This window comes from Priapulus caudatus, unplaced genomic scaffold, assembly GCF_000485595.1.
Source record: "Priapulus caudatus unplaced genomic scaffold, Priapulus_caudatus-5.0.1 Scaffold1156, whole genome shotgun sequence".
Classification (NCBI taxonomy): domain Eukaryota; kingdom Metazoa; phylum Priapulida; class Priapulimorpha; order Priapulimorphida; family Priapulidae; genus Priapulus; species Priapulus caudatus.
The window spans coordinates 5262-17052 of record NW_014578217.1 but is presented as its reverse complement, the minus strand read 5'-3'; the positions used below and the strand labels follow the sequence as shown (position 1 = coordinate 17052).

Genomic DNA, 11791 nt, shown 5'->3' with positions numbered 1-11791 from the left:
TATTACACGAGGATAATAAACGAAAAGTCTACAATTAAAAACGAAAGAAACTCCTTGTCATTTCAGAGAAATTTCCTAGCGCAGATGTTGCGCCAACCTGCGTTCTTGTGAACGGACTCATTTTATACTTCTGCAAAAATACGAATATGAAAACGGTAGTGAAGGGCTGATCGGTCGGTCAGTTCTATTAGCTATGTTCCTCTTACAAAATCGACACCGCCGATAGACGACGATGCGCCGGGTAGGGGCGCTTACCGCCGGCGACGCGCGCTGGTAGGGGCGCCTGCACCGCCCGGGCCACGCACCCTGGTAGGGGCGCTACGCGCGCCACACACCTGAGAGGACGGCGTTTGTAGAGCACAACCATGGATGGCAGATTCGCCGGCGTATGAGTCGCTACGACGGTAACCAGCCGGCGACGTGACGTCACGCGGCGGGTCGCGAGAGATAGCTGCGCGCGTGCTGCGGCGGGCCGACCGTAGTCGCCATTACAGTTCCACGTTCGGCGCCTAACCCGCGCGCCAGTCACCACCCGGTCACGTTCGACACACACACACACTTACTTGCTAGGCTCCCCTCATGCTGCCAATTAATTGCACGGCATTCGGTATTACATCATACTTCGTCGTCACCGGCCAACCTAGAATGTATGACGGCCTCGCGTGCAGGTCATTGTCCGTTCATTGCCTAGCAGAGGACGCCACCTGCAAAACTGAACTATTGTATCCTGTACACCTGTAGTTTTCCATCGCCGTGCGACAGGTGGGATACGTGGGCGGCGTCAGTGAGGAGTGAGAGTGAGTGGAGTGATTGAGGAGTGAGTAGAGTAGTGGAGTGTGGATCACGTGACACGAGGCTGCAGCTGCTAGGCACAATAAATTTCTACTACGACTGCCAAAACTCATGCTGGACGAGGGAGAACCACGCTGCACGCCTACCGGATTACATGGCGTGCGTGGCGCGTGCGTGCGTGCGTGACATATCTACGCATGTCAGTTCCATTGTTTGTATTATCGTGCGTGCATAGGCAGTAGGAGGCCGACAGTAGCTGGTTTAACCGTTTTGATTAATATTAGCAGCCGTCAATTCGCGAGTCTTCCATCCGCATCCACACGAGGTTTTACAACAATATGAAACTAGATGCTTAATCGACAGATAACCTAGCGCTCGCCCTGCGGCCTGCCTCCCCCCCCCGCGCCCGCCTCCACCCCCTCCTCCCCCCCCTGCCACTCCCTCTCCACTTGTCCTCTACACACGCATAACCAAGAACGATACAGTCACCGACGTTCAGTCAACAGTAATCAATTGGCAGTGACGAAGTACTGAACAAGCGAATAGGAATACGAAATTTTCCCTGGCACGCAGCGCACGCCGGACGCACGCACGCGATGTCTATGGGTCTGAAGACTGCTTACAACACTACTGACGTCAGTCTCTACTCTCTCTCTCTCTCGCTTCACCGGTGGGAGTTATTTTACACGGACGGTGAGTGGCCATGTATTGCACCACACGTTGGCAACAGGCTTCTATACAACTCGTACATCCGCTGGCATTTTCCTCCTCCCTTCGCAATTCTAGATGACATAATATTAATTACACATTCACCGATCATCATAAACAATGTATAGGTGCGCCACAACGTTGGAAGCAAGTGACGTTCGTCGCTGGTGTTGGCGTTCTTACTAAATGGCGAAACGAGCACAGTTGCAAGCACGCTGCACACACTTTCCTGCAACCTACCCTAACCTTCCCTACCCACCACACACCTAACCCTACACCACGTTCCCCGGACCCAACCCCTACATCTGAACCTAACCCAGCCCACCACCCAACCAACTACCCTCTCTCCCTCTCTCTGTGCGTAGATAAACAGTTGCTAGGAGATAAAGAATACGCACTGCTTACATAGCCAGACGCTAACAATGCACAGACCTCAACATGCCAGAGCTAACAATGCAGAAGCTAACAATGACAGAGCAACAATGCCACAGAGTAACTAATGAGCTACAGCAGCAGCTAACAACTGCAAGCTACAATGCAAGAGCTGAACAATGACAGGCTAACAAGATGCAGAGCTAACAAATGGCCACGAGCTAAACAATGCGGAGAGCATGAGAATGCCACAGAGCCTATACAATGCAGAAGCAACAACACAGAGCTAACAAATGCACAGAGCTAACAATGTTACAGAGCTAACAACGCTGCACTCAACTAGAACACACGTGCAGGATAATGCGCTTCGTCTACTAGACGAGCAACGAACTACCACGACGATGAGCTACAACGCACCGCACACACATGCAATGGCACACACTGCTAGCTAAAGTCGTTAGAGTGCAAGAAGCGGAGGGTAAACAGATGCGCTACACGCGTAACCGCCGCGGAGGTGCCGTTCCACGTTGGATCGACGCACAATCCCTGGCCCATCACAGACATGACGCCATCCATAGTTGGTCCTCTATCTTCCTCTGCATCGCCACCACTCTGCCATGACCAGACATGCTCACAGAGCAACGAGATGACAGTGAGCACTGAGAGAGACAAAAGAGAGAGAGAGAGAAACCACGCAACTCCGGTCAATCGGTCAACACACTCACACCGGGCCATGCGTGGCGCCATATATAACGTGAACAGTATCAAAGCAAACACGCAACGACGGAACGCACAAAACTTCGCAGAGAGATACGACGATGAAGCATTCGAGTCGTTTATTGATTGGCATCATCCATACGATCGCAGCCCGGTTAAAAACATCGGAGTGATATACGTTGATGGGGTGTACACATGCAGACAGTTTCACGAAGGTCTCACACGACACGGCCCAGTTAAAATTAGGACAAGAAAATATACATTCATGCTTGTACACGCAACGCATTCAAAGGACGCGTTTCACCGTCGAGAAACGATTGCTCACGGGTACACAAAACAACTACTCTAAGTACTAAGAAAAGGAAAAAAAACACAAAGTCTAACAAGTAATCAGTCAGTCATCACAATCAATCAATCAAGCAGATCAATCAATCAATCACTATAAAACAGGGAGAAGGTATAAATTCCTGATGGACTGTGGCAGTGTTATGGTAGCTGTGACTCGATGGCCTGTTGTGTAACGTATGCAGTTACGCACTAGCACGACACACAAGCATCAGACGTCGCAGCAGTGTTCATGTAGTGTTTCATCAGGCTCTCTGCTCTCTCTGCCATGCGGGGCGCATTGTGCCTACCAGCTGAGGTAGGGGGCCGCTACATTCTATTGGCAGCAGGAGGGAGCGCCACGTGGCTAACCAGCTGGGTAGAGGGCGCTACATGTCCATTGGCAGGCGCGTTGGGGCGCACCGTGTCCACCGACAGCGCTGTAGGGCGTCGCCACGTGTCTATCGACTGCGTGGCGACGCATTCCTGTCGTAGCCAGACATGATGTAATGTCGATGAGTGGCCCGCCGTCCCACGCCGCAGCACGAGGCAGCAAGCGACGCCGGCCGGTAGCCGCCGCCCCGCTCACATCCCCTACAGGACCGAAAGGCCAGCGTGGCTCCACCTGCCGGCCGACGCCTGACCAACGCCGACGCGAATAGTCATGCCGTAGCCGGCAACGCGTCCCCGGGGGTGGGAGGTCGGCGGGTGGGACAGGGGCAGGTTCCTACTGGCGCCCCTGCTGCGGAGCAGCATGGGTCGCTGCAGTGGATGCGCTCCCCGCGGCGACGCGAACGTGGCTTGTGGATACGGAAGTGCCGAGTAGCATCCTCCTCCTCGTCCTCGCTGCCGGCTGCGTCGCCCGCCCTCTGCCCGTGCTGCCGCCCGCGTGGGAGACGCCCGCCCTCCGAGCGCAGTTAGTGACATAGATGTAGGGGGCGCCACCAGAGGGCTCGCGGCGCGCTGCCGGCGGCAGGGGAAGAGCGGCATCGACGAGGCGCGGGCGGCGAATCCCGTGACGAGTGGGTTGCGCGGGCGCACGAGCGAGTGAGCGCAGGGGGTTGCGGAATGCTGGGACGGGGCGGAGAATACGACGTGCAACGGACCGCAGTGCCATCAGTCGCTGACTGCGTCACTGCCTGTCTGCTGCTGTTGTGGCTGCTGTAGTGCTGTTGCTGGTAGCGCTGCTGGCTGCCCGTGTGTGCTGGTAGCTGCTGCTGCTGCTGTTGTTGCTGTAGCTGCTGCTGCCTGTTCGTTGTCTGTAGTTGTTTTGTTGGTGCTGTCTGTTGATGCTGCTAGCTGCTGTGCTATTGTGTGTTGTTGCTGGCTGCTGCTGAGAGTTGCCATGACGATCAGATTGGAGAACGTCTGTATGCAAGTTGCGACACAGCTCAACTACTCTCAACTATCTCGTGTTGTCTCACTATCTTGATCGTGGCGCTCACCTGTCTCGCCTTTGGTCTCACTGGCCTCGCTTCGTGCTCACTGCCTCGCGTTGCCTCACTTCTCGCGTTGTCTGCACTGGCTTGCAATGACTGCGCCTGGCGCCCGGCGTGGTAGTTGTGTGCCTGCTTGCATGCACAGGCTTCGGTTCGTGTAGTGATTGCTCTCATCTGCTGTCTGCATCGGTTGTTGTGCTGTGGTGTGCTGGCTGCTGTTGCTGCTGTTGTGTTGCTGGTTTGCCTGCTGTTGCTGCTGCTGTTGCTGCTGCGCAAGCGCCGTGTCTGCTGTGCGCTGCTGTTGCCTGCTGTAGTTGTTTGTTGAGTTGTTTGCGCTTGCGGTAGCTGCTGCAAGAGGCTGGCCAGCACTGCCCCGCACCTTTACCGCTAAAACTTCTTTTTGAAATGCTGTTCGGTCGTAAGTTACGCCACTGCCTGCATCTCACGGGGGCGCCACCGTACCCGCCGCCCGTCGCCCGCTGTCGGTGTGGCGGCGCACCAGGCGCTGAAGCTGTCCGCCACGCTCGCGGGCAGTACGGCGGCAAGTCAACGCTGGCTGTCACGGCTCGGCGTCGGAGAATGATGCCCGGTCCGTCTCGAACGGGTCGCGGCGATCCAGAGGGTGTCACCGGTCGCTCACGCGAGGCGCGTTGGGCTGGTGGCTCCGGCGGTGACGGGGGGGTGATGCGGCCCTTGTGTGCGTGCGGGAGGGGCCCGTCTGTGGGCGGGTTGCGGAGCCGGCCATGTGTACGTGTGAAGAATGTGGCTGGGAGCGCTGGGCGACGGCTGTGTGGCGGCGGCTGCTGCTGACTGCTGGCCGCCATCTACCGGGACGTTGTCAGTCGCTGAGGCGGCCGGTCTGCCCTTCCCGCTCTCCTCCACAATCCGCGGCTTGCCTGCTGCTGCTGACTGCTGTTCCTGGTCGATCGCTACAGTCCGAGGCATCGCTGCAAACACAACGGACATATGATATTAATCTCTGTATTTGCAATTGGCAGTAAAAACCGTGAGTAAGAAACCTAGTTATTGAAGAAACTGTTAGGCGAAAAATTGGCCCAGGTATACCCCTCCTTAACAAGAACCTGTTGAGCCTAAAATTTGAAACAGGTTCTTATTTTCCAAAATCGTTATAAAAAAGATGTGGGCACTTGGCGAATAAGATGGAGAGCAACATTTTGGATCTTTTTTTGAAGACGCGGGTGCGTTATCACTGTCATTTATTAACACTGCTAATGCCAAGATGGAAAATGCAAATGAGAATTGTTATTGTTGCAATTACACAATAAATACCTGTTATCGATATTGTTTATAATCTCCACTGGCTACACATCGAGCATATGGGGAAGAGTCGGGAGAATGATGAACATTCGAACCAGGGGAACTATACCGTATGAAAAACAATTTGGGAAGTTTTCTTTAGAAATAAGAACCTATTAAAGAACCTAAATAGCCCAATTTGTGCTAAGTACCATTTATGTAAGAACCTGTTTAGGCTGACTTGGGAAAATGCAGGTTTTTACTCGCGAGTTTTTACTGTCCATCATTAACGATATGATACGTATTACAAATACAGACTTCATGATACAATACGTATCACAATACAGACGTCATGATACGATACGTATCACAAATACAGACTTCATGATACAATACGTATCACGAATACAGCCTCATGATACAATTATCACGCATACGCTTCACGATACGAATACGTATCACGATACAGCCTTCACGATACAATACGTATCACGATACAGCCTTCACGATACAATACGTATCACGATACAGCCTTCACGATACAATACGTATCACGATACAGACTTCACGATACAATACGTATCACAAATACAGCCTTCACGATACAGCCTTCACGATTCGATACGTAACACGATACAGCCTTCACGATACGATACGTATCATGATACAGCCTTCATGATACTATACAGACTTCACGATACGATACGTATCACGATACAGCCGTCACGATACGATACAGACTTCATGATACAATACGTGTTGCGATAATTTCCAGAGAAACTACCTAGCTTAACTGGGATCTACCAATCACATGTACACTTACAATCAGTATCATGAAGGCCTTAGTAAACAACTACAATGGAATTGTGAATTGTGATACGTTTCTTTTATTTTTGGATCAAATGAATTTTAATCAGTAGAGTATCGATACATATATCGTAAACAACCAAACGTATCGACAAGAGTATCGTGAACAATCAAACGTATCGATAGGTGTATCGTCGAGGTTTGTATTATGATAAGTCGACATATCGATGACTCGTCCCCTCCCCTGACTCTGCGACGATGACTCACCGGCTGCTCTCTGCTCCTGCGTTGCTCACACACGTTGCATCCTCCTCCTCCTCCTCTTCCTCTTCCTCCTCCTTCTCCTTCTTCACGCAATCACCTGCCCATGCAGACAGAACAGAAACAGAAGCTGTGAAATTACCGCATTCCACACCGGTCATGATGAATGCTTGCACGGTGATGTGGCTTCGCCCGTGTGAACGGACGTGCGAGGCGGATGCAGTGATTCTACGTTATAAAGCTAGTTCATATACAAGCGCTTAATTACATTCCTGATACGCACGTCATTTCTACACGCGGGGAACTTTACCAGCTCGTTATTTCTGAATGCAGGGAGAATTTTGCCTGCAAGCGTGCCACGCCTACACGCAGGGAATTTTACGTAATCATAATGCGCGTTATTTTTACACGCGGGCAGAGTTTTCGCAGGCACGCGCGGACACACTAGACCACTCACCCGCACTCACTGCTGCAACGACGACGGCGGCAGGGGGCGCTGCGTGTTCGGCCGGTGACAGGAGTATCGGGGGGCTGTCGGGCGACGAGATGGCGGTGATGGCGAGCGGTCGCGTTGCATTGTCCATCATCGTTGCCACCGCCTCCGCCGTTGTCTGTCGCTTGGGACTCTTCCCCTCTCCCCCTCCTCCTCCTCCTCCTCCCCGGCTCGGGGACTTCCCGCCACGCCTCCTCTTCGGCGACCTCTCCTTGCGGTCGTCGTCGCCCTCCGGTTTGCGCTGTGAGGGGGCGCCACCGCTACCTAGGCGCAGCAGCTGCACGACGGGCGTTCCCTTCATCACTCCGTTATAACGCGTCGCTGCAGCGCCGCCATGACGCTCGCTCTCCGCCTCCCCCGCGGGGGAGCCACCGTCCGCCCCGCCGCGACCGGACCCAGTGACCTTGACCCTGACCTCGGGGTCGGAGCAAGACGACGCGTCCGAGAGGCGGCGTTCCTTCGCCGCCGTGAGGGAGCCACCAGCAGGCGGTGCGCGGACGATCTCTCCCGGCTCTAAGTCGGTCGCCGTGGCAACGCCCCGGCAGCCTCTGCCGGTGGCGCCCTCGCGTCTCCCTGACGACGCCTCCTCGCTGAGATGCCGCTTCAGCGCCAGCTTCGCGGGCGAAGACTTCGTGTAATCCGGCTTCATCGCGTATGCCGACGCGGTCGCCGCCGGCAACGACGCAGACTCGTGCACATCGCGGTCGGTTGCCGCGGGCGACACGCTCTCCAGTCGCATCGCCGGGGCGACGGACGCCGGTGGCGGAGTATCGCACGCCTGAAGCAGCGATCGCGCGTCTGCCGCGAACGGAGTCGCAAACATCGGCAGCGCCCTCTGCTGGTGCTGCTGCTGCGTGGGGATGGGGAGGGGGAGGGGGTCAGGCAGAGAGGTGGGGTCGCTGCAGCTCGATCCCACGCTGGACGTGCTTCCCTTGCGCTGCGACTTCTCTCGCGTGGCACGCCTGCCACCGGGGGGCGCCGGCGCCGGTTCGTTGAGCGTGTGCATGATGATGCTTTTCACTCGCTGCTCAAACGCATTCAGATTTTCCTCCTTCTCCCGCTCTCGCTCCCGCGTCTCCCGCTCGCGCTCCCGCTTCGGGGACCTCCCCCGCGGACTCCGGGGCTCCGTCTTCACGAAGGGAAAGCCCATCGCGTAGGGGAGGGGGAGAGGGAGAGGGAGAGGGAAGGTCAGGGGTGTGGAGACGCTCATGCGGTATAGCTCGTGACGCTGATCAACGCTCAGCTCTTTCTCCGACGTAGCAAACATCGCGACCGTCGTTAGCTGGTCGGCAGCAGCCGCCGCGGGGGAGGGGAAGGAGACGGAAGAGGAAGAGGAGGAGGGCGGGGAAGAGGAGGAGGACTTTCCCAGCTTGCGGTTAGAGGCCGAAGCCTTCTCGCTGTTCTCCTGTGTTGTCTTCTCCAGTAGCATGACCTCTGACTCCAGCCGGCCGACCTTGGCAAACAGCTTCTTACGGTATTCCATCACAGAGGTCATCTCCTTTGCGATGAACTCTTGGGTCGTCGTGTCGAGAGCGGGAGGGGGGCACACGCCGTTAAGCTGTCCGTTCCTCTTTCCCTTCTCCTTCTCCTTACCCTTCTCCTTAACCTTCTCTTTCTCCCTTGCTTGCTGTTGCTGCTTCTCCTGCTGCCGTGGTGCCATGTCGTCCTGCTGCTGCCGCTGCTGCAGCTGCAAGACAAAGAAACGTCTGTCACCATGACGATAAGGTAAGAGATCGTCGCTATGGCAACAGCGCCGCCATCGCCCCCACCCCGACGATGATTGAATTGATTGACAAAATTCGGAAAAATGCGTTCGCTAGCGGAGATTGCGTTTTGCCTTTCGACGACGTTAGTTATCACAAGGATTCATTAATAGAGTTAATTATGCGCTCGTTGATTAATTAACATGGTAATTATGCGCTCACCAATTTTTGATTATCGAGCTCCAGGCCGTTAATGGTAGTCTGTAGCTTCGAAGCTTCCTGTTGCAAGTCTTTGTGTTTGGCAACTATCTCCTTCGCCTTGGCAAGTAGATCTGCAGGTGTGCACGCCACTATGCCCAGCTGCAAGACAATACAACACACACACTCATCATGACACGTTACATACACAGTGTGTACACACGGGTACGCACGCTCGCATGGTTTCTGCACAGCATCATGCAAAGAACGGATGGAGGGACAACTCTCCACACCATCTCAGCACGTGGGTGTGGGTGTAAGTGTTAGAACCGTACCTCAGCGAGTCGCACCTTCAATAGGTGCGTGCGTGCGTGCGCGTGAATGTGGGTGCGTGCGTGCGTGGGCGTGGGTGGGTGTGTGTGTGTGTGCGTTCGTACGTGCGTGCGTGTGTGTGGGTCCACGGTGCGTAGGTGAGTGAGTGTGTGTTAGAACCGTACCTCAGCGAGTCGCACCTTCAGTAGGTTCGTGCTTTCCTGGGTCAGACCTCCAACCTGCTTCTCCAGTGCCATCGCCTGCAGCTGCAGCTTCTTCTGATTCTCCTGCAGGATCCATAATGAGCCGCCGCACAGAGGAACGTAAGTAAGAAGAAAGAAAGTAAGAGGAAAGTAAGGAGAGAGAGAGAAGTAACGTTAGTGAGAGGTCAGCCTTCAGTCTATAGATAAATCAATACAGGCGACATTGCACAAGTTGGAAAACCTGCCAAGTCGAAGTTCCACAAAAGTCCCGATCTTTCCTTTTGTTTTTACTTTAATAAATCTTCGACTAAGCCTAAATTCACAAGTCGAATTTCGGCTATATCGAAGAAGAATTCTAGTCCCAATGGTTTCAAACCTGCGTTAATTCCAACGCACAAGTCGAAGTCGGAGGCTCCTTGAGCTTCAAACTATCGACAGATATGATAATGTTGCCTGATGGTAACCGGTGATTGTGATATATGCAAGATGGGGATGGTGGTGGTGGTGGAAGTGACGATAATCAATGATCATGAATGATAATGACGGTGAATGATGTAGAATGACATGTATAAATGTATGGGCAAGGCAGTGATTATTCTATTATTACACGTAAGTGTTTTNTTTCCTGGATCTGCCACTGCATCTCATTACTATTTAGTGTGCAAGATCTTGAGAATCAGCTGTACATGTGATGGAAGAATGCACTGACTGTGCATGCAGAGGGTTGCAATTCCATTGAATTGGGGATAGTTTAACCAAAATATGCCACAAGACCTAGAATTGCCTTATGTGTATCCCACAAAAAAGGTTCACTGTTATAAGCTACTTTTTTTGATGAATTTAAGCAAAATTCCCAAAATTCCCGGGCTTAACTTCCCATGGAAAATTTCCGGAAAAATACCGGAAATTTACCGGAAAGTTTCCGACCCTTTGCAACCCTATGCATCAGTGAACATGATGGCAGGCAATGCACCTGTAACTGCGTTTGCATGCATATTCCAGAAAATGCGTGGAAATAGCTGGGCCTCTGGATATAGCAGCGGCACTGTCCATTCTGGTGTGCATGCACAGATTTGCTGAAGTATTTTCTGTGCAGCGACAGGTGGCTTCTGTGACTTGGTCGTGTGGTTTAACACTTGGAGATGGTTATTGAGCAAGTAATGTCCAAGTGTTGCATTTGAGGTACGCTCCGAAAGGTAGCCGACATTAACTGTTGCAGATGTGACGTTGGGGCATGTGTCGGATGCATAATCATTTCCTCCAATGGCATAGCGTTCAAGTGGATGACAAGGAATATCGTCCAAATCAGTGTTGTTGAATGAAAGAGCAAGAATGTCCTCAGCACCATTGTTTTCTTCGTTATGATCAAGGACAAGAGGTACCTGAACATGTCCATGGTGTAGATCTGGACCATAGCATCCAACAGTAATAGGTCTGTCTTGATTGTCATGGGTGTCTAGCTTGAAATGATGGAGACACATGCCAACATCACACTGAACATGACCCAAACCATGTGGACAGCGCCATCGAATACCAGTTTGGCATGTTGCCACACAACAATGAATGGCGCAGCCCTTCTGCTCACGCAAAAGATATTCATGATGGATCAGACACACAATCTTTGACTGGCCTCCACATCGTTGCAAAACATCGTCTCTTGCTTTTTGCAGTTTATTCGCAGTGGCATAAATAAGTAGTCGCATCTGTGATGATGGCCTGTTATGAAGCCTTGTTCCAGTGGGTTGCCAGTAGAATGCGGGAGTCCACCGAAAAGACACCTCGACATGATACCCAAGTGCAAGTCTTTCGATAGACAAACCAAACAACAGCATCCACTGGCCATCTGCAGATTGGAGTGGCACAGGTTCTTGCCCACGAAGACGCCCTGGCCTTGTCAGAACCAGTAAACCCGTATGAACTGTATCAGTTCCTGGAAATTCTCACTGATCATTCATTTGCTGAGACTCAATGCCAGGACAAAGATACTGCAATACTTGTGCAAGTGTTTCGTGTGCAATGCGTGCATGAGTTAATGCTGACAGAGCAGTCGATACTTCTGTTAAGGTTGATGCCTTGACTGGTGTGCGTGTCATATGCGTGTTATGGGCAAACGCTTTGCAGATATCGAGCACTTGTCTAGCTAGTTGTTCATTGGGGTGCTGCCAAACATTGTGAAGTAACGAAGTGTGCAAGAATCGTACATGA

At 52.8% G+C, this 11791-nt stretch overlaps 1 protein-coding gene across 1 annotated transcript; it reads right to left on the bottom strand.

Annotated features, from left to right (window-relative positions):
• Nucleotides 1-5190: 5190 nt before the first annotated feature.
• LOC106815604 (splicing factor, arginine/serine-rich 19-like) lies at nucleotides 5191-9670 on the bottom strand (the record flags this gene model as incomplete). The annotated part of the gene is given in 5 exon segments (XM_014820086.1): nucleotides 5191-5299; nucleotides 6684-6777; nucleotides 7135-8857; nucleotides 9096-9233; nucleotides 9569-9670. Coding segments are annotated over 5 exon segments (2166 nt in total), but the record flags the coding sequence as incomplete, so codon positions are not given.
• Between the last annotated feature and the right edge of the window lie 2121 nt (nucleotides 9671-11791).